The sequence below is a fragment of the Phoca vitulina genome, unplaced genomic scaffold (assembly GCF_004348235.1).
Source record: "Phoca vitulina isolate PV1807 unplaced genomic scaffold, GSC_HSeal_1.0 scaffold11, whole genome shotgun sequence".
In the NCBI taxonomy this organism is placed as follows: Eukaryota; Metazoa; Chordata; class Mammalia; order Carnivora; family Phocidae; genus Phoca; species Phoca vitulina.
The window spans coordinates 3229606-3253632 of NW_022589714.1; the positions used below are offsets into that span (position 1 = coordinate 3229606).

General features: G+C 36.5%; 1 protein-coding gene across 3 annotated transcripts in view; it reads left to right on the plus strand.

Annotated features, from left to right (window-relative positions):
* The window catches only part of RNGTT (RNA guanylyltransferase and 5'-phosphatase), a 326132-nt gene that overhangs the window by 19815 nt on the left and 282290 nt on the right, over nt 1–24027 (plus strand). For all 3 annotated transcript variants that reach the window (XR_004300164.1, XM_032409299.1, XM_032409300.1), the window contains exons 5-8: nt 4944–5019; nt 6331–6571; nt 17947–18056; nt 19316–19417. Coding sequence is in view for 2 of the 3 variants with exons in the window: in XM_032409299.1 (XP_032265190.1) it covers nt 4944–5019; nt 6331–6571; nt 17947–18056; nt 19316–19417 (529 nt within the window). In the remaining variant the exon portion in view is untranslated. The remainder of the gene's footprint in view (nt 1–4943; nt 5020–6330; nt 6572–17946; nt 18057–19315; nt 19418–24027) is intronic.

Below are 24027 nucleotides of genomic sequence, written 5' to 3' on the forward strand. Positions count from 1 at the left end.
AGCAGACTCCCCGCTGAGCAGAGAGCCCGATGTGGGGCTCGATCCAAGGACCCCAAGATAATGACCTGAGCCAAAGGCAGATGCTTAACTGATTGAGCCACCCACGTGCCGCACACTTTATCATCTGGTTTTAAAAACAGTCAACATTATAATGAACTGAATTAATTTAAAATGTACAATTTAATGATGTAGATACCTTTGAAACTACAACCAAGGTTCAGGGCATTTGCATCTTATGCCCCTTTGTGTCCATCCTCTCTTCAACCCTTAGTTGTAGATTAGGCAATCACTTTCTACTTTCTGTCACTATAGATTCATTTGCATTTTTTAGAAATTGTTTTAATTGAAATATATTTGACATATGACGTGGAAATTTAAGGTATACAACATGTTAATTTGATATATTTATACATTATAATATGATTGCCATTGTAGATAAATAATTAGCACCTCTATCATGTTACATAATTTTTCTTTTTAGTGGTTGGAATAATTAAATTGTAATTTCTTCTCAAGTTTGATGAGCATAATACAATATTGTTGTCTGTATTCACTATGCTGTGCATTAGATCTCCAGGTCTTATTTACTACTTGTTGCAAATTTGTGCCATTAAATAACTGTCTTGGGGCGCCTGGGTGGCTCAATTGGTTGAGCAACTGCCTTCGGCTCAGGTCATGATCCTGGAGTCCCGGGATCGAGTCCCACATTGGGCTCCCTGCTCAGCAGGGAATCTGCTTCTCCCTCTGACCCTCCCCCCCTCATGCTCTCTCTCATTCTCTCTCTCAAATAAATAAATAAAATCTTTAAAAAGAAACAACAAAAAACTCTGTTTTGTACTCCCCCCACCCCCCGCAATTTCCTGGTAACCACCATTCCACCATTTTACTCTTTGATTTTATGAATCTGACTTTTTTAGATTTCACATATAAGTAATATCATATGGTACTTGTCTTTCACTGTCTGACTTATCTCCCTTATTTAGCGTAATATGGTCAAGGTCCATCTATGTTGTTGCAAATGGCAGAATGTTCTTTCTCCTGGCTGAGTTCCATTACACACACACACACACACACACACACCCAAACCCACCCACACACACCCCACATCTTCTTTATTCATTCATCCATTGATGGGTGCTTAGGTTGTTTCCATATCTTGGCTATTGTCAGTAATGCTGCAATAAATATGGAAGTGCATATATCTCTTCAGTATCCTGTTTTCATTTCCTTTGGGTTATACCCAGAAGTGGAATTGCTAAATCATATGGTAGATCTATTTTTAACTTTTTGAGGAACCTCCATAATGTTTTCCATAGTGGTTGAACCAATTTACATTCCCACCAACAGTGTACGAGAATTCCCCTTTCATCACATCCTTGCCAGTACTTATCTCTTGTTTTCTTGATGATAACCATTTTAACAGGTTTGAGGTGATACCTCATTGTGGTTTTGATTTACATTTCCCTGATGATCAGTGTTGTTAAGTATCTTTTAATATACCTGTTGGCCATTTTGATGTCTTTAGAAAAATGTCTTTTGAGATCCTGTTTTTTAATTGGCTTGTTTGTTTTTTTGTTATTGAGTTGCATGAGTTCTTTACATATTTTGGATATTAGTCCCTGATCTGATATATGGTTTGCAAAGTTTTTCTCCCATTCTGTAGGTTGCCATTTAATTTAATTTATTTATTTATTTGGGCAGAAGCTTTTAACTTTGATGTAGTTTCATTTGTTGATGTTTGCTTTGGTTGTTTGTGCTTTTGGTGTCATATCCAAAAAATCATTGACAAGATCAGTGTCGAGTAGTTTTTTCCCCTACGTTTTTTTCTGGAGTTTTATGGCATTGGGTCTTATGTTTAAGTCTTTGATCCATTTTGTGTTAATTTTTGTGAATAGTATAAGATAGGGGTCCAGGTTTATTGTTCTGCATGAACACCATTTGTTGAAGAGACTTACCATTCCCCTTGAGTGTTCTGGGTTCCCTTATTGAATATTAGTTGACCGTATATGCAGGAGTTTAATTCTGGGTTCCCTATTCTATTCCATTGGCCTGTATGTCTGTCTTTATGGCAGTACCATTAATCACTACAGTTTTGTAGTATAATTTGAAATCAGGAAGTGTGATACCTCCAGTTTTGTTATTTTTCCTCAAGATTGCTTTGGCTATTCAGGGCCTTTCATGGTTCCATACAAATTTTTGCATATTACAGACTTCATGTAAATGAAATTTATATATATGGACTTTTTTTTTGTTTTTTCTTTTCTGCTTCTTTCACACAGGTTTTGAAATCATCCTCATTGTATTTATTAGTGATTCATTTTTATGACTGATAAGTAGTTATTGAATGGATATACCACATGTTTATCCCTTCACCTGATCATAGACTTTGGGGTGTTTGCAGTTTTTGGCCATTATAAATAAAGTTGCTGTGGATATTAATCTTTATTTATGTCTTTGCACATATATTTTATTTTTCTTGGGTAGATAACTAGGATTAGAGTGTCTGGGTCATGGGGCCCCTGGGTGGCTCAGCCGTTAAGCGTCTGCCTTTGGCTCAGGTCATGATCCCATGGTCTGGGATCGAAACCCTGCATTGGGCTGCCTGCTCAGTGGGAAGCCTGCTTCTCCCTCTCCCACTCCCCCTGCTTGTGTTCTCTCTCTCTCTGTCAAAGAAATAAATAAAATCTTAAAAAAAAAAAAAGAATGTCTGGGTCATTTGATGTAGGTGTATGTTTAACTTTTTAAGAAATTGCCAAAGTGTTTTCCAAAGTGGTTGTGTTGTTTTATTTTTCTACCAGCAGTGCATGAGGGTTTCAGTTCCTCTACATCCTCACTTATATTTGATATTGTCAGTCTTTTTGATTTTAGCTATTTTAGTGTGTAGAGGATTGCATTATGATTTTAGTTTGCATTTTCATGATAATGATGTCAACTGTCTTTTCATGTACTTCTTGACCATTTGCACATATTCTTTTGTAAACTGTCTTTTTAAATCTTTTGCCCAGTTTAAAAAATATTAGGGTGTTTGTTTTATTATTGAGTTGTAAGAGTTGTTTATATATTCTGGATACAAGTCCTTTATCAGATATACGTAATGAGAATATATTATGTGGTAGTGTTCTTTTTAGAGGAAGAGAGAGTGGGGGAGAGGGAGAGGGAGAGAGAGAATCTTAAGCAGGCTCCACGCCAGCATGCAGTCTGATGTGGGGCTCGATTTCGGGACCCTGAGAACATGCCCTGACCCGAAATTGAGAGTTGGGACACTTAACCGACTGAGCCACCCAGGTGTCCCCTTGTGTTTTTATTTTCTTAAAGACGTCTTTTGGGGCACCTGGGTGGCTCAGTTGTTAAGTGGCTGCCTTCGGCTCAGGTCATGATCCCAGGGTTCTGGGATCGAGCCCCACATCGGGCTCCCTGCTCGGCGGGAAGCCTGCTTCTTGCTCTCCCACTCCCCCTGCTTGTGTTCTCTCTCTCCCTTGTGTCTCTCTCTGCCAAATAAATACATAAAATCTTTAAAAAAAAAAGACATCTTTCAAAGAGCAAACATTTACCATTGTGAAGTAGCCCAATTTATCAATGTTTCCTTTTATGTTTTATCTAAGAAGTCTTTTTCTTACACTAAGATTACAAAGATTTTCTCCCATATTGTCTTCTAGAAGTTTTGTAATTCTAACTCTTAGTTTATTTATATATTTGATTTTGGTTGCCCTCTATTAGGATGCTTTATATATAAAGAGAAGAGTAGTTTGTTAAAATAAGACTATTAGTCTTAAGTGGCAGGATATCTTTCCATTAAACAGAGATAACAGGAAAAGCTTCATTTTTGAGTTTTGCAGGAGAGTGACTTAAGTAATGTTGTCATGTTAGTAATGTCAACCAAACTTTTAATTACTTTTTCAAAGTAGTTTAAATGATTAAAGTGCAGTCATTTTTGGAACTTACGAAGCTCATTTGCAGCTTTTCAGAATATAGAGGTAGGACCACACTAACCTTGAATATGTATGGAAAAAAGGTTTAAGAAAAAATTCTTTTTTCAGGTTTTTCTCCTGAAAGTTTTACTTTTTTTTTTTTAAAAAAGATTTATTTATTTGAGAAAGAGAGAGAGTATGTGGCAGGGAGGGGCTGAGGGAGAGGGAGAGAATGTCTTAGGCAGCCTCCACACATAGCACAGAGCTGGATGTAGAGCTTGATCTCAGGACCATGAGATCGTGACCTGAGCCAAAACCAAGAGTCCGATGCTTAACCGACTGTGCCATCCAGGTGTCCCCTGAAAGTTTATTTTAAATGTTATAAGTTAATGTAAAGATATTGTCAGTTGGTTTCTAAGAGAACTTCAAAGTAGTTTTATTTTTATTGTACTATATATCCATCAGTTATTTTCTAGATCCAGTCAAGTGTTGTGTGTGTGTGTGTGTCCATCTTTTAGAGTTGTGTGTTTGATAAACATACCTTCTTATTTAAAGTGCTTGGATTCCTTTTTTTTTTTTTTTTTAAGATTTTTTTATTTATTTGAGAGAGAGAGAGCGCGAGAGAGTGCACAGAGGGAAAGGGAGAAGCAGACTCCCCACTGAGCAGGGAGCCCAATGTGGGGCTCAATCCCAGGACCCTAGGATTGTGATCTGAGCTGAAAGCAGATGCTTAACTGACTGAGCCACCCAGGCACCCCTAAAGTGCTTGGAATCCTTTAGTTTTAAGAGAAATCTTTAGACCTTAGAGGTGATTTGTAACCAGTATATACTAAACTTCTTGCTAGTGAGATAAATTAGATTCTAAGAACTTAAACTGACAAGTTACTAATAGTTACAAGAGGGGGCCAAGTTTTTAAAAATGTAGTTATTTTATAAAATCATTAAAATGTTTTGATTGCAGGTTGGAATTTTAAAGTAAAATGTGGCTTCTGAAGTAATGTATTAATTTTAAACCAAAGCTGCTTTATTTTCTAGGTGTTCATTGTACCCATGGTTTCAATCGCACTGGTTTCCTCATATGTGCCTTTTTGGTGGAGAAAATGGATTGGAGGTATTTGTTTCTTGTTATAATGGAAGAAGATTAGTAATTGATAATGAATTTTATTGATTTTTTTTAGTTTTAGCATTTTATATTGCCAAATTTTTGGTGAAGTCCTGATTAGTAATATTTAAAGTGGTTTTCATTTTAGACTTGATTAATCTTAGAATATCATTTATTACCTGGTGTTTTGTACTAAGTAGCACTTTAGTTGAATGTTTATGGATTTTCATATACTACGTATTTTCTTTTCCAGATTTTTTTTCACATATATCAGAGACAAGTTTACTCAATATTTTTGTTGTTGTTGTTGTTGTTGTTGTTGTATTCACCTTTGGAAGTTATATTGTTGTTGTTCTTTTTTCTTTTCTTTTCTTTTTCTAAGTAAGCTAGCTCATGCCCAACGTGGGGCTCAAACTTACGACCCTGAGGTCGAGTTGCATGCTCTACTGACTAAACCAGCCAGATGCTCCTTGTTCTTTTCATTTTTAATGATACTTTTTTTTTTATAGCTGTTGAATATTAGGAAAAACTTGTAATGGTATATGGAGGTATTTTTGGGACAGTTACTCTGTGTGAACCATTCAAGCAAAGATGTCTTTATCGAAGTGCCCTTTTAGATCCTGAGAGATTAGAACCTTTGTCGCTTCAAATTCCTGAGTGAATGGGATATTATTACCTGAATTTTCTTGTTTACTGATTGAGGGTCTTTATTTTTGTTTATAAAGCCTTTCACACAGTAGGTCCTTCTGTGAATATAATCAGCTGAAGTACACATATGATTCTGTATTTCCCTGTTCACACATCCTCTGGTTCTGTACTGCATGCTCTTCTAGCTCTGCCTTTCTGGCCTTTGAGGTGCTTTTGACAGTAACCCCAGACTCCTGTATCAGCCTGTGCTTTAGCCTCTCACTGATGACCTTTGCTCTTATTACCGGGTCTGTTGAAAGTTCGTAAAAGCGAGCATGCTTTTACTTTTATTCATATTGCCATTTACATTTCTTTGATTTCCCCTAGAGTCAGATCTCAACCTTCAAGGCTTTATTTAAACTTTTCACTGACTTTACCCAGCTCTCTTCTGTACAGTCATTGCAGCTTACCTCTAGGCTTTAGGGATTATCAATGTACCTTATATTAAAGCTGTTTCAGAAGGAATTTGTCCTTTAATAGATTGAATGCCTTAGGCATGGGGAATATGATTTGTCCATTTTATAAGCCTATATTATACTTCATTTGGTGCCTGAAATAGAATGAGTGAGTTTTTTAATAAATCTGCATAAATGAAGAGCAGTGAGGAAATTCCCTGGTGTTTGTTTTCCATAGTATTGAAGCAGCAGTTGCTACTTTTGCTCAAGCCAGACCACCAGGAATTTATAAGGGTGATTATTTGAAAGAACTTTTTCGTCGCTATGGTGATATAGAGGAAGCACCACCCCCACCTCTATTGCCAGATTGGTGTTTTGAGGATGATGAAGATGAAGATGAGGATGAAGATGGAAGAAAGGAATCAGAACCTGGCTCAAGTGCCTCCTTTGGCAAGAGGAGAAAAGAACGGTTAAAACTGGTAATGTTCAAAAATACTCTAGTCTTTACTTTCTTCTCCTGCAAGCTTATTTTTTTTATTTTTAATTTTTTTAAAAGATTTTATTTATTTATTTGTCAGAGAGAGAGAGAGAGAGCACAAGCAGGGGGAGCAGCAGAGGGAGAGGGAGAAGCAGGCTCCTCACTGAGCAAGAAGCCCGATGCGGGACTCGATCCCAGGACCCTGGGATCATGACCTGAGCTGAAGGCAGACGCTTAACTGAGCCACCCAGGAGTCCCTCTCCTGCAAGCTTATTGAGATTTATGTGTTCGTTTAGCTAGATTTTAAAGTTATTTCATTCTGGCTGTTTTTAAAGATTTTTGGTAGCCACGAGTCTGCCTTTTTCTGTGGGAAAAGCTTGTTAATAAGCTCATTTTGTTTTTTGGGGTGCCTGGGTGGCTCAGTGATTAAGCGTCTGCCTTTGGCTCGGGTTATGATCCCAGGGTCCTGGGATCGAGCCCTGCATCGGGCTCCCTGCCCTGTGGGAAGCCTGCTTCTCCCTCTCCCACTCCCCCTGCTTGTGTTCCCTCTCTCGCTTTCTCTCTGTCAAATAAATAAATAAAATCTTTAAAAAAAAAAAGCTCATTTTGTTTTTGATTCTTAGGTAAACCAAAGAACTCTTTGCAAAGTATGGGGAGATTCCAACTATATAGTGAAATTTTGTAGTGATGCTTTAGAAAATTGTCACATAGTTAAAATAATACTACATATAAATTCTGCTCCTTCCCATGGTTGGTATTTTCATATTTTCTGTAAAGTTGAACTGAGAAGACTCTTCTATGGACAATTCCCATTAATCTTCTTACTTCTATGGACAACTCCCATTAAAAGGCCTAACAAAAACCATTAGGAATTCTCTTCTTGGGAGGACAGGAGAGATGCTGGGAAGAAAAGTACTGATGGTACTTGTACATGCACAAATATATGGTATAGGCCAAAGGGAAAAGTTAGGGAAAGTGTGGAGATAATTAAATGTTAATGAAGTTAATTATTAAGGAATGTAGGATATCATAGTTGAGCAGTAAAGACTACTTTTATTAGTAGGCAGTGATTCACAGGCAAGGAGGAAAATGCCTTGTTTTTGTGTAAATCAAATGATATAGTCATTTGGGCTTTTTTTTTTTTTTTAAAGATTTTTATTTTTATTTATTTGAGAGAGAGAATGAGATACAGAGAGCATGAGAGGGGGGAGGGTCAGAGGGAGAAGCAGACTCCCTGCTGAGCAGGGAGCCCGATGCGGGACTCGATCCCGGGACTCCAGGATCATGACCTGAGCCGAAGGCAGTCGCTTAACCAACTGAGCCACCCAGGCGCCCCGTCATTTGGGCTTTTTAAAAAAAAGTCCCTTGAAAAACATTATTTTAATATGTATTTACACATTTCAAACTTCAAGACTTGAGGCCACTGAAAAGTGTTAATTGCTTTGAAACATAGAAATAATTTAAAAAATAACTTACTCTCTTAGTCTAATTCATTGATTACTGAATCACATACCTAGAAAAATAAGAATCACATTCTAAGGAAAGGCTAATAGCATAACATAACATAGCATAGATGACTACTTTCTTATAGTATCATTTTTGTAAGGAAATTCAACTATATTTTTTAAGAATAACATTAACCCTGAGCATATGCTAATGTGTTTTTGCATTACAATATAGTATTTGAATGTGTAGAAGAGTTTAAAGCAAAGAGTTACTATTTTGCAAAATGTGGTAAAAGTTTGCAGAGTCCCCCTGCCCCCAGCAGAAGGGGTCTTAAAAATGACGTTTATTTTATAATATCAAGTACCATTAAATCTGTATAGTTGCAGATGAGCTTCAGCAGCATTAAGAGAAACATAGCCAAGATGGGCATGTTTCTTAGGGAAAATAAAGGACGTTTAAAATAAAATCCCCAATCTAGTTTCTCCTATTTTGTTTCGTCAGTTACTAAGAGGAGTGTTTTAAAAATTTCCTACTATGGTGGCATCTGGGTGACTCATTCGGTTAAATGTTCAACTCTTGATTTTGGCTCAGGTCATGATCTCAGGGTTGTGAGATAGAGCCCCTTGTTGTGCTCTGTGCTGGGCGTGGGCCTGCTTGGGATGCTCTCTTTCCCTCTCCCCCCCAAAAAATTCCCCACTATGATTGTGGATTTATCTACTTCTCCTTCTAGTTCTGTCAAGTTTTGATTTACGTATTTTGAGGTGATATTATTTAGTTTATACAAATATGTGTAAAGGATTATTATATCTTAACCGTGTCTTCAGTTTTAGCATTAAAAATATCTGATGTTAGTATGATTGATTGCCCAAGCATTCTTTTGGAGAGTGTTAGTATGGATTATCTTTTTTCTATCCTTTTGCTTTCAGACTTTATTTATCCTTTATTTAAGGTATGTCTATTATAGGCATTGCATTGTTGGGTTTTGTTTATCCAGTGAATAGTTTTTGCCTTGTTGGATTATTTGCTCCATGCGCATTTATTTTACTGATATAATTAGATTTAAAACTTATGGTCTTACTCCCCCACCCCTGGTATGTTCCTTTTTATCTTCCTTTCTTGCCTTCTTTATCCTTAATTGTTTTTATATCACCCCAAGCCTTTGCTTGTTAGTTATACATTCTTTTACTGTTCTTTTAGTGGTTATTCAAGATTTTAGTATGTATCTTTGACTTGTTAAAATCTGGTATATATTAGTACTTTTGCCACTTTTTAAACAATGCAGGAATCTTAGAACCTTTGGTTGCATTTACCTCTTCCTACCTTTTTGTTATTATGTATTTTAATTCTACAAGTATTTTAAACCCCATAAGGTGACATCATCATCATTCATCATCATCATCATCACCACCATCATTTTATACAGCAAATATTCATTAGAGAAACCCATATATTTATCCTTTTTGGTGCTCTTCTTTCTTTCTTGTATTTTTATGGTTCCATTTGGATAGTTTTTCTTCTAACTGAAGAGTTCTCTTTAGTATTTTCTTTATTGTGGGTCTGCTGCAACACATCCTCTCAGTATTTGTGTAAAAATGTCTTTTTCGTGCCATCATTTTGAAGAATGTTCTGGGTGTAGAATTTTGGGTTCGCACTTTTTCGTGCCATCATTTTGAAGAATGTTCTGGGTATAGAATTTTGGGTTGAAGATATCATTCTGTAATCCATTTCTATTAAGAAGTTGCTTCTCTGAAGCTAATTTCTTTTTGTTTTTGATTTTCAACAATTTTACTATGATGTTTCTACTTGGAGTTTTCTTTGTGTTTATTCTTCTTTCTATTTATAGTGATTCTTGAATCTATGGTTGGATTTGTTGTTAGTTATAGAAAATTCTCAGCCATTATCTCTTCAAATACTGGTTCACATCCATTCTTTTTCTCTTCTGAGATTCACCTAATAGACCCTCCCCAATGTCTCTTATTTTCTTTTCTATATTTTCTACCCTTTTTGTTTTTTCATTTTTCAATGTGGATATTTTCTTCTGACCTGTCTTCCAGTTTACTAATCCTACTTCAGCTTTGTCTGAGCTGCTGTTAACTTTATCCGTGGTATGTAATTGCAGTTATTTCACTTTTGGAATTTTCATTTGAGTTTTAAAATAGTTTTTAGTCCTTTGTTGGAATTCTTCATCTTGTCATTTAGGTTTTTGAATTTATGAATCCCAGTTATTTTAAAGCCTGTGTCAGATAACTAATTGATGTGGATCTCTTCTGGATCTTTAGTTTTTCTTCTCATGTCCTTTTGATTTCTAGTCAATTGTTTCTTTTTGGCACACCTGCATATTTCTGCTTTTTAGACATTATATATGAAAAATTGTGGAAATAATTTGAGACTCTGCATCATGTTTTCTTCCTTCAGAGAACATTTACTTTTGTTCCTACGCAGGGTTAAGAGTAGGACATCTTAACTCAGTCAAGGATTGAATTGTTTAGAAACTAGTCTTCAGTTTTGGGGGGCTGGTTTCTTTTTGGTTCAACTTAATTCCTAGAGTGTAGCCCTTTGGGGATCCTAACTGAAAGCCTGGAGAAATAAACAGGACTCTTCCTCCTTAGTGGACTGAAACTCCAGTTTTTGTTTCCCCATTCCTGTGATAGTGCAGAAAGCTGTGTTCAGCCTTTTAGCCTCTTACCTACCATTTTGGAAACAGTGCCTGTAGAGGAAAATCTATACCAGATGTGTAGCTCACCTCTCTGGGTTCCTTTCCTTCTGAGTTCTTGGCCCTTCAAGCCTTTACTGCCTTTCTACTTCTCCAGTGTCTTCAAACAGGTGCGTTTAACATTTTGTCTAACTTTTTCTCATGGCTGCAGAATTGATCTCAATAAGCTAGCCTGCCATTGCCAAAAGCAGAAATCTTTCCTTCTGTTTTGGAGAAAGCAGGTAGGTTTGATTTCAAAGTGGTTAGGTATTTTTTTCCTCTTTTCAAATCATAACTTGTAAATTCTAAAATTGTTAAATATATTTTTTACTTATAAATAAAAGTAGTATACTTACATTAAAGAAAATTTGAAAACACAAGAAACAACTTATAATTCTTCAACTTTTGTTTTACTACTGGCATTTTGTCATCTTAGAAGAATTTCTTCCCATTTACCTACCTAATTTAAAAGTGTACACAAATGGGGCTCCTGGGTAGCTCAGTTGTTAAGCGTCTGCCTTCAGCTCAGGTCATGATCCCAGGGTCCTGGGATCGAGCCCCACATCGGGCTCCCTGCTCAGCGGGAAGCCTGCTTCTCCCTCTCCCACTCCCCCTGCTTGTGTTCTCTCTCTCGCTGTCTCTCTCTGTCAAATAAATAAATAAAATCTTCAAAAAAAAAGTGTACACAATGACATAAAGATCGTTTTCTTTATAAAATAAAAATACAAACATCTGGAAGTATATAGCATAAAAAGTGAAGGTCTTTTCACTCCCACTCCAACTGCTCTCTACTTTTTGGCAATTCTTCTAGATACTTATTTTTCTATGCATTTACATACATATATTCAATTTTGACCATACTCTCTCCACCCCTTTTTAATGTAAATGTATTTTTCTGCAGCTTTTTAAAAATTTTTTAACTTGGGTATCTTTTCTTAGTACATTTTTAACTACTTCATTCTTTTTAGGTAATACCAGAGGAAACAGTTTATATAAAGCAAACAGAATATTTCTTTGCAAGATGAGAGAAGATATCAAGCCATACAATAATGACAGACTATTATGAAAAATAACCAATTAGAGATCTTGGAAATGATAATAAAGAAGTCCAAGAACTCAGTTAGGTGGGTTGGCTAACAGAATGAAGTTAGCCGTGGAGGAAATTATCACGTTGGAAGATTTAGCTAGGAAATTCTTCCTGGATGCAGCACAAAAGGACAAAAGAAATTTGAAAAATAGTTTATAGAGTTAGGTAGTGATATATTTGAATGACTTAACAGTATGAAATGTCACAGAGGGGACACATACAAGGATTACTTTCTGTAATGCAGTAGGGCCAGGTCAGATTAGTGATTTTAAGAAGCTAATGGGAGGTGAGAAAATAGGGACAGAATTGGGGGCCCTCACTACCACTCCCACTTTTGGAGATTCACTAGGACTCAGCATATACTTGTACTCACAGCCAAGATTTATTATAGCGATGTACTAAGGTGATACAGCTGGATCATGAGGGAAAAAGACTAGTGGAGTCTGGTGCATTCTGTATGTAGGCTTCCTTATGCTCTCTTCTTCTCATGAGGGGTCGTACAGAGCTCATTCTCTCAGTAGCAATGAAGATGCAGCAACATGTGTGATGTTCCTGCCTAGAGAAGCTCATTAGAGTCTCAGTGCCCAAGTTTTTACTGAAGGCTGGTCACACTCTGCATAGTGTGTACCAAAATTTCCAGAATCCCAGAAGGAACGCATTTATTCAGCATAAGCTGTATTGTTTGTACGAATAGTCTAGGCATGGTGAATCACCTTTATCAGTTGACTAAGAGCACTCTGAGAATCTTGTTCCCACATGCCAGTCAGGGGCCAACCTTGTAAGCAGTCCTGCTATGTTAACTTTTTTCTGCACACTAGTACCAACTATTCATTCAAGTAGTTTAGTTATGATCAAAAAGGGACAGTAGGGGTGATTGCTTGATGCAGATATAGTCAGAAAAGGCTTTTTAGTATGGAATGAACTCTGGAATATTTATTGCTTGTGGATAAGTGGCTAGTAGAATCACTGACCTTGAAAATAAAGGTTGGGGAATAAATGATACTGCAATGTCTGCGGAAATGAAAGGGAATGGAGTTCAAAAGCAGATGGAGAAATGGGTCTTTAGTAATTGGAGGGCAGCCTCACCCATAGCACTGGGATTGTGATTTTTTTTCCTCAGTGAATTTCAGCTGCATATGTGTGGGAGTAGAGGAGACTAATGGTAGGTTGATACAAGGTTGGGTATACTTAGTATGGCCGTGATGGAAGGACAGAAGATTGAGGAGTACTGAGGATATCAGGCAGAGAATAATTGAAGTAATCAACCATAGAGTCTAGGCTGAATAGGAAGTAAGGTCAGGATGGGGGCTGTTAGCCTGTGAAAAGAGAGGGGTGAAGGAATTGTTAGTCTTGGTAAAATTGAGCAGGGAGCAGGGTTAGGGTAAAAGAATGGCATGTTGGCTTTAGAACGTTGTAGGTACTCAATCAGTGTGAGTTGAACTGATGAATCAAAAGGTGGAGCAGCATGGAATGATGATGGTATGGCCATGGGGCAGGTTGTTCAAGTTAAGCAAAGGTGATGGTCATTGAAAATCAGATTACTGAACTGTGAAGCCTAAGTCATTTGATGTGTCATGGATGTTGATGTTACCAATGTAATGATAGAAGTTAGCACAGTGGGAAATACTGTTTTTGATGAATGTGGGGAAATGACCAGAGGTCAGTATGTGAAGAATAGAGTGTTTTACTATTTTAGACTCTCTGGTTGCAAGTAACGGAAATTAACTCACTAGCTTAAATAATAGGAAATTACTGTGAGCACATGAGTAGGACTCAAACCCAGGAATATAGCCAGATCTGAGGAAGGGACTGGAGCCTGGACCTGGAAAGCTATTTAGAACCTAGTTTCTGCTCTTTGTTCTTATTTTCTCATCTTTGCTTTTCTCTCCTATTTCTGTTTCTCTCCTTTTGTGTCATAGATCTCACTAGCTTTGTCTTTCAAGACTGGCTCTTTGTTATTCCTTGTTTACTTGGGAGCTTATAACTATCCTGTATCTTCTGAGCTTACATGTTTTAATTTTAGCCACATGCAGAGACTCTCTGAATCCTAATTCCAAGTTACCAGAAGAGAGAATCTGGTCAGTTCAGACTGAGTTAGTGGTTTGCTTATGCTCCCATCAACTTTGGCTGAGTGGGATGTTATCTTGTAATGTCATATAACATGGTTGTTAGGGTCCCATCTTTGTGGATGAGAGGGCGGCTCTTAATGAGAGCTGTTGTGCCACCAACCACAGTGGATGTCTCCTCTACCACAGTTGAGTGATACAGCTGAATGGAGTTAGTCTAAATGGAAATGGAAGAGGAACTTTTGAAAGAGGCCACAAGAGCAAGTGAAGATATAGGAGAATGGTTTACACTACCCGCCATGGGACTTGGGCAGTGGGAGAATGAGTAGCTTTTACTTACAAGAGAAGTGGTCTCCTTGGTGAAGAGTTAGCTCTTAGTGGGTATTCATGAAAAAGGTTGAGGTAATAGGGAAGGTTATTTATGAAAAAGAGATTCCAGGGTTTATATTGAAACTCTTTGGGAAGGTGATTGGTGATAAGATGAACCGAAGAGAAGGGGCTCTAAAGCAGTGAGGATAGGACCATCAGAGAGGAAAGATGACTGGAGACTTGATTTTGGGTGATGTCAACAGTATGGTTGACAGGCATGAGAAGTATGGATATAAGTAATTGGCGAATTAATGGTTGGAAAACTTTCATTTTCCTGTTATTTCCATCTGAGTTGAAGATAGTTAACAGAGGCAGTCCAAGAGTGACTAATTTTTGTAGCTCCATCTCACCACAATGAACTTACTTTGGTTTGAGACTTTATTTTTGTTAGAGTTCCCCTTCCCTGACTCATATTGATATGACTATGATTTGAAGTGATGGACTCCTTGTAGTGAATTCTGATAGTTCCATTTGGGTTTTTAAAAGTTGCACATGTCCTGTACTTGGCCCTCACATTCCTGACACCTTTGTTCATCTTTTGAGCACATGCTATTATTGATTTGGAGGAGTATGACTTACAGTTATGTTGCTTGCTCCTTTGAATCAATGTCTGGGATCATCTCTTTGAATAAAACTGTTAATGCATTTTCTTCATTACTAAAATATCCTTGTTAAACATAGCATACATACTTGCTCACTCATTCTCTTTACACATACACCTTTTACATATAATTTGCTCCCATCTTCTGTAACAGTTTTCTCAGTTTCCCTCTAACTGATCACTGATTCCTTTTGTCCTTTTTGTGGTAGCCATATGAATTTCTATTTTAAGCCTGGCAGACTCTGTTAGCGAAATACACTTCTTTCATCTTAAGTGTACGTTATCTTCTTTTCACTTTTGATATTTCTTTATTCCCACAAACTGAAATGGTAGTTTGTTAAAAAGTGGAAGTAAATGTCAGTGACTTTGAATCTCAATTATAGTATATTTGAAAATAGTTCCAGACTTAAGACATTGCTGTTTAGATTTAGTGATACTTTTTGAAATTACTATATAATTTTGAATAATATAAAATATTTTTGTCAGAAGAAACTTGTAATGACAGTGAACAGCAGATTAAGTTGAAAAATTACTAAATAGATGGGACACCTGGATGGCTCCGTCGGTTAGGTGTCTACCTTTGGCTCAGGTTCATGATCCCAGAGTCCTGGGATCGAGTCCCGCCTTGGGCTCCTTGCTCAGTGGGGAACCTGCTTCTCCCTCCGACTGCCACTCCCCCTGCTTGTGCTCTCTCTCTGAGATAAATAAATAAAATCTTAAAAAAAACGTTACTAAGTAGTATTTGTGTATAAAGTACATCATGCTTACTGTTTTTAATGGGCTTATTTCTACCATTTTTTACTTAATAATAATTATTGCAGAAGAAAGTAGGGGAAGATAAAGTAAAAAAGAAATGGATGCTTTGGAGGAAAGATTAAGGAAGAAGAAATATAAATGGATGAGAGGCATTTGCTAGATAGTTGGAGTTATCTTTTATCAACACACTTAATAATTGTTAAATATGTACTGAGGCTCAATATTTATTCTGTTAAATTAAAAAAAATATTTAGTTTGTTCAGCTGCATAGAATTATTAAAATATTTCTATAGTAATATTGTGGGAAAGTGCTTGGTTGAATGTTGATCATATTCCAATGTTTTAGTCCTTTTCATTACTTGTTAAAAAAAGAAGTAGTGTTTATGTTTTTAGGAATAATTTATGCTAGTTGCCCTTGCTTTTCAGAAATTATCATTGATTTCTTAACATCTCTCAGGAAACACATGCTCATGAGTGAAGCTTCTTCCTGTAAAGCTTAAAAAAAAAAAAATCCTATGCTATTAGTACCTTCAGAATAAAGATGCTGAATATTGAACTCTCTGAATGCTTTCTCTTTTTAATTAGTATATATAGGATATAACTTTATAAGGATATTGCAGTTATCTGAGTATCTCAGTTACTAAATATACTAAAAATATCTTGTGAACCTGGTTCTTTTTCTCTTTCTTTAGTTATTATATTTAATGGTTGGATGGTTCCAAAGCAGAAATTTCAGTGGTTGGTAAAAAGAGGTGATGGTGTAATGCGAAAGGAATGGTACTCCTTAATCCTTTGGCTCATGAAGTCTTTAAAGTATGCTTATTTAAGGAAAACAGAGTTGATGACATATAACTGTAAAAAGTGATTCAGAATTAGGGGCAAAAAGTAGAACTAGTGTCTGCTGGATTGACTCAGGACTCTTCTAGATTTGACAGGGACGTATGTGGACCAAATACTGTGTTCTTTTTTTTCCTTCCCAAGTGGCTCAAGTTGCCAAATCTTTGCCAGAAGGTTGATCATTGCAGCTTGTAGACCATATTTTTTATTCCTTAATTACATTAACAGCTAGAGTTGTTTTATGGATTTTTCTTGAGACTGATGCCAGCCCTTTTATGGGTCTGAAAGTAATTGTAGCATGAATCTAGACTGTATTTTTAGTCTTTAAAATTTCCAGGAGTGTTCTTTATTTATTTGATACATAAATTCTCCATCTGCTTCACTTTTCTGTGACATTTTAAAAATATGCTTGCTATGAAATACAATAAAACACTTTATGTAGTTCTGAGTTAAAAAATTTAGATTAAAAATTCAGTGATGAGTAATAGTGTTTGTTACATCCAGTGACTGTAATTAAGCCATTTTGTCTACTGTTATACTTTTTTTTTTTTAAAGATTTTATTTATTTATCTGACAGAGAGACACAGTGAGAGAGGGAACATAAGCAGGGGGAGTGGGAGAGGGAGAAGGAGGCCTACCGCAGAGCAGGGAGCCCGACGTGGGGCTTTATCCCAGGACCCTGGGATCATGACCTGAGTTGAAGGCAGACGCTTAACGACCGAGCCACCCAGGTGCCCCTCTATTGTTATACTCTTATTCTAGTTTACAAAGGTATATATTGTGTGGGTTTATCTCTTTAAAATCCATCCTTCATCAGTGGTACAGCTCTCTCGGTCTCCAGTTAGAATCATTAGTAAATGGTGGAGTGTAGACCTAGGTTCAGATTCTATTTTTACCTCCTGAATAAACTGCATACGGTCTCAATTACTTATTTGTAAAATAAATATAATCTACTTTTCGGAGCTGTTATAAGGATTAGAGAAAATGTTTGTAGAATGTCAGATCCTCTGCCCAGCTCTAAGTAAATGGTAGGTAAGTTATTATTGCTGTTATTAATAAGTAGTGTCCGGGCGCCTGGGTGGCTCAGTTGGTTAAGTGACTGCCTTCAGCTCAGGTCATGATCCTGGAGTCCCGGGATCGAGTCCCGCATCGGGCTCCCCGCTCAGTGGCGAGTCTGCTTCTCCCTCTGACCCTCTCCCCTCTCATGCTCTCTCTCACTCTCTCTCTCTCAAATAAATAAATAAAAAATCTTAAAAAAAAAAAAAAGTAGTGTCCATGGAGTGCTTTGACAATATGATATAGACATTGGGCTATATATATATATACATTGAAAAGCATATGATGGATTAAGGAAAGCAAGTGTACAATCCCAGGGGGGAGTTTATAGAGCTTTCTGGAGCAGACCATTTCTGTTTTGTATATTTGCAGACTTGTGAAAATAAGCAAATCTATCTCTCAGTCTGGTCTTTGTAAATAGATTTTGAACACTAACAAAATATTTTTCTTTTCCTTTTATCTTAAGGGTGCTATTTTCCTGGAAGGTGTAACTGTTAAAGGTGTGACTCAAGTAACAACTCAACCAAAGTTAGGAGAGGTACAGCAGAAGTGTCATCAGTTCTGTGGCTGGGAAGGGTAATAAACATTTTCAAGTTTTAAATAAAACTTATTTGTACTCTGCAACATTTAACATTAATGCAAACATTGACTTAGCTTCTTTGCTCCTTGAAGTTTGAATATTTACCTAGAGTGCTTAAAAAGATACTAAACGAGTTTTATCATCAGATTTTTCTCAAGACCAACAATTGAGTCAAAATTAGACTACTAGAAAAAAACAAAAACAAAAAAACAAAAAAAAGTAGACTACTAGACAGCTGAGTCAAAGTTAAATGACTCAAACATGTCTTCCTAACGGAATAGAAAGTTATTTTTGTCACTATCTAGTACTTGTTTTGTGTGTTTGATTCTGCTGCTGATTAATGTTTGGGTTGCCCATATCATTTTGCTAAGGGAGAAGAGGTGAGACTTGAAGACTTGACTGTACCTCATTTTCCAGTTTTTCTGTAATCCAGTTTTCTGAAACCTAGGAGAATCAGCTTTAATTATGTTTTGCCCCCTACTGTGACTTGAAAATATTTATCAGACATTTCATGGGAGGGGATTCAGGAGAGTTCCCTGCTCTAATCTTCTGCACTCAGGTCTTGGTGCGTGGTCATTTCTGTTGGTCATTGCCGTCGGTGGCAGAAAACTGTAGTACAGGCTAGAACATGATGAAACAGGACCGATACTTGTTAAAAATTTCTAATATAAAGAACGTTTTGACTGGTACATACAGATCAGTTAGCCAGAAATAATTTTAACTAAAAGATGAAAATGATGATGAAGTAATACTGATTTTAGAGTTGTGCTAAGCCCATGCCAGTGTACTTTAATCTTGACCTATATTTCTCCTGTTTTGTCACTTCTGGGCATCTTTTGGGCAGAAATTTGCCAACCTTGTAGAGTTATGCCAAGTTGGCAGCGTCGTGATGGAGGAATATGGGGTCCAGAATAATGTAAGATAATTAAGGCAAGCAAGATTTAAACTTCTTCCTGAAGTAGAAGATTTGTAAACATACCTACTTTACTATTAGATCATGAATATTAATATTTAAAAAGCCCAATAGTTACAGTATATAGTGGCAATTAGAAACTTGCTAACTTGAGTCTGAAATGTCTAGAAGATGATAGGTAATGTTTTGTTAGCATTCTTGGGAATGCTGATACTCCAGTTGGCATTAATCTCATAATAGGGAGAATGTTGTGATAAATGTGTGACTAATGTGAGATTGGTTTAAGACGTATTGCTTTGTATGGATGCCAGCCGTAATAGTAATAAAATGTTCTTCTTTAAGGTCTGGATTCCCTGGAGCACAGCCTGTTTCCATGGACAAGCAAAATATTAAACTTTTGGAGCAGAAGCCATATAAAGTAAGCTGGAAAGCAGATGGTACTCGGTAAGTTAGACTTCTAAATAAAGTTATACAAATAACTCTAATGCTTGAAGAATACTTCTTCATTGTTAGACAAGGTTTGTACTCTTGGGACTGTGAATTTCTGACTTGAACAGCAAAATAATCATGTTTCAAATATCATATAACTTTTGTTTTGCTAGTATTCTTAGTTATGTAATTCAGTTTCTCTCATTCTGCTAAATTTTTGGTTTCAGAGTTCTTTTTTTTCTTTTTGTTTTGGTTTTTTTAAAGATTTTATTTTTCAGTAATCTCTGCAGCCAATTGGGGCTCCAGCTCAAAACCCTGAGATCAAGAGTTGCATGCTCCACCTACTGAGCCAGCTGGGTGCCCCCCAGAGTTCTGTTAGTTTGACATAAGTCTATACCAAATTTAAGTTTGAAAGTGTTTTCTCTTGATAATATTGTGCTTTTTGGTATGTCTGCTGCCCACCACCTTGTGTTTAGTGGTTGTTGAGCACTTCTGAAACTAACAGATGTGTTGTTAGTTTATAATCTAAAAATTACCAAGTCTCCCTGATATTTTGTTCCTTCAAATATTTTGTTCCTTTGAATAGTTTTTCTCTTAATCTTTGCTAATACTTTTTGTAATTTTATATACTCTTAAGGGTGTTGTATTCTTACAACAAAGCTTAACTTCAGGTTTCATATTCCTACACTTTTAAATATTTATTAGTATAAATTTAATATTTCCTCAACATTTAACTTTTTCTTTCTCTTTTGTAATCATATTTTCATAGCTTTGCCATATGTATTTTTTTATTCGGCAAATGTTCTAATAGTTGAAGTAATTATTTTAACAGATATTAATATTAGTTTTTTCCTATTAATTTTTTTCATGATAATGAAAATGTTTCAGAATAATTAATATAGCATTTGTATAGTTAGTTTTTTTCCCCAGCTTTATTGAGATATAATTGACATATAACATTATGGAAGTTTAAGGTATACAACATGTTGATTTGATACACTTACATATTGCAAGATGATTACTGTTAGCTAACACCACCGTCACTTCACATAATGACCATTTCTTTTTTGTGGTGAGAATATTTAAGATCTGTTGTCTTAGCAACTTTCAAGTATATGGTATGGTATTTACTATAACCACTATGATGTACATTAGATCCCTGGAACTTACTTGTTTTGTAACTGGAAGTTTGTACCCTTTGACCAATTTCTCCCCATTTCCTCTACCTTCTTAGCCCCTGGTGACCACTGTTCTAGTCTCTGTTTCTGTCAGTTTGGTTTTTTTTTAAGATTCCATATGTAAGTGATAACATATAGTATTTGTCTTCCTCTGACTGACTTATTTCACTTAGCATAAAGTCCTCAAGTTCCATCTGTGTTGTTGTAAATGGCAGAATTTCCTTCTTTCTCATGGGTGAGTAATATTCCATTGTATTTATATAGCACTTCTTTATTCATCTGTTGGTCTTTTAGGTTGTTTTCATATCTTGGCTATTGTGAATAATGCTGCAATAAAAATTGGAATGCAGATATTTCTTTGAGAAGCTATTTTCACATTTTAGTTTTTTAAATGCTATTTTGAAGATGATATAGGTTGCACTTAATTTTTATGAGGAGGCTTTGAATGTCAAAGTGGCAGTTACACCTTTTGTATTATGTTATCTTCATCAGCATTTTGCTTGTGGTGACCTTAAAAGATACATATGAAGATATGGAGTGGGGCAGATAGAACTTGATTTTAATATTAGGTGAATATAATGATACTGTTTCAATATGATATGCTTTTTAGTAATTACATTTTGTTTTTTTAATAGAGAATATATAAAAATATTTTCTTTCATTTGTCTTTGTTGGAAATCATCTTTCCTTTCAACTTAGCATTTTCTAGCTTTTTTTGGGGGGGTATTTCATAGGTAACACAGGTTAATGAAACAAAGTTCAGAAAATAACATAAACGAAAAGAAGAAAATAAAATTAAAGAGTGATTTTATCACCTAGAAGTAACCATTACCATCATTGTGGTGTTGATTTTATTCTTTTGGTTATAAAGCAGTTATATTGGGGTGCCTGGGCTCCAATATACTGGCTCAGTCAGTTGAGCATCTGACTCTTGATTTCAGCTCAGTCTTGATCTCAGGGTCATGAGTTCAAGCACTGCATTGGGCTCCACACTGAGTGTGGAACCTACTTAAAAAAAAAAAAGCAGTTATAGTAATGCTTTTTTTTTTTTTTTTTTTAAATTTTATTTATTTATTTGAGAGAGAGAATGAGATAGAGAGAGCATGAGAGGGGGGAGGGTCAGAGGGAGAAGCAGACTCCCTGCTGAACAGGGAGCCTGATGCGGGACTCGATCCCGGGACTCCAGGATCATGACCTGAGCCGAAGGCAGTCGCTTAACCAACTGAGCCACCCAGGCGCCCTATAGTAATGCTTTGTATAGTGAGTGCAAAGAGTTAAATAACAAGTATGTTTTATATATGTTTAATTTTTCATCTTATTTTGAATTTAAAAATGAACTAATCTAAATAATTAATATTAATACTTGATAAAATTTTAAGTAGTATAGAGACATAAAATGATAAAGTTAGGTTTGCCTTGTGTGCTTCTAGGAGTATTCATTCTACAAGGATGACTCTGTAAGGATGGATACAGTTAAAGATATAGACAGTTTGGATAATGTGTCCCTTCCATGCCCTTCTCCTTATGAATGTATATTTTTGAACGATAAATAAAAATTAACATCGTTGCTTATTTTCAGAATGTTAAAATTATATTTAATTTTTTAGATTAGAGTAAGTTTAGAATCTATTTTATTGGTAGTAAGAATTAGCAGAAGTTAAGTTGTTGATGTGTGTGTGTGTGTGTATGTGTTTGTGTATTTTTTTTTTTTTTTTTTTTTTTTTAAAGTAGGCTCCATGCCCAGTGTGGAGTCCAGTGCAGGGCTTGAACTCATGACCCTGAGTTCAAGACCTGAGCTGAGATCGAGAGTCGAACACTTAACCGACTGAGTCACCCAGGCGCCTCGATATATAACAACTGTGTAACAATGTCTTAAGGTTTATTAATAGATATTTAGTATTGTAACAATGTTTTAGGCTTATTACCTACCTCTGAGTGGAGGAGTGAAAAAGGTGAGGAGCAAAGATACCCATCTCCAGACTTAATACTATAAATGGCCTGAGGATTTGGGAGTGAAGCATAGTTTTGATCTAATGAGTTTTGTATTCTGGATATTTTTTACTTTGTACCTTGTGTTCTCCATAGTATCTAGGCTGTGATCATGGCAAACCTTGGGCAAAATAACAAAGTCTGTAAAATTTGTCATTTGTATTCCACCATCCTACTTTTGTTTTTTTTCCCTTCTTTGCATTTGTATACCCCTTTCCTCATTTCTTCTCAGTACTGTCAGATCTCTAAATGATTAGCTACAGTAATTTGAGCTAACATGTCTCAGTTGATAACGGAAATATCTCATTTCTCATGAAACCGTGCTCCACCAAAGCAAAAGGAGACCTTTTAAGTATTTATTTGAATACCTGCTCTGTCTTAGGATACTTTATTCTGTGAGGAAAAACATTTATGTGAGATAATTTTCTGGACCAGTGCAAAATCTTTTGTAAAGTAGGATTTAAGGCCAATAGCATGTGAGAGGGACTTTCTGTGATTTATAGGGTGAAAAGAGCCTCAGGGAGCTGTAGAATGGTCTAGGAGCTCATGGACTTAGAACAGCAGATTCAAAGCCATGAACCCTAGACTCTATTTATTTACTTATTATTTATTTGTTTGTTTTTATTTTTTAAAATTATTATTTTTTAAAGATTTTATTTATTCGAGACACAGAGATACAGAGAGAGAGAGACCATGAGCAGGGGGAGAGACAGAGGGAGAGGGAGAAGCAGGCTCCCTGTCGAGCCAGGAGCCTGATGTGGGGCTCCATCCCAGGATCCTGGGATCGTGACCTGAGCCGAAGGCAGACGCTTAACCATCTGAGCCACCCAGGCGCCCCTAAAATTATTTTTAATTAGTATATAATGTATTATTGGTTTCGAGGTACAGGTCTGTGATTCATATATATATATGTATATGAATACCCAGTGCTCATTACGTCACATGCCCTCCTTAATTAATTAATTTATTTTTAAAAGATTATATTTATTTATTAGCGTGACAGCATGAGTGGGTGGGGGGGGAGTGTGGACAGAAGGAGAAGCAGACTCCCCACTGAGCCATTAGCCTGACATGGGGCTTGATCCCAGGACCCTGGGATCATGACCTGAGCTGAAGGCAGACACTTAACTGACTGAGCTACCCAGGCGCCCCTATTATTTTTATTTTTTTAGGTAGTCTTCACACCCAACATGGAGCTTGAACTCATGACCTTGAGATTAAGAGTCGTATGCTCAGGGCGCCTACGTGGCGCAGTTGGTTAAGTGTCTGACTCTTGGTTTCTGCTGAGGTTGTGAACTCGGTGTCCTGAGATCAAGCCCCTCTCTGGCTCCGTGCTTGAGATTCTCTCTCCCTCTCCATTTACCCCTCCCACTCATGCTCTCTCTCTCTCTCTCAAATAAATGAATAAGTCTTAAAAAAAAAGTCTTATGCTTACCAACTGAGCCAGCCAGGTGCCCC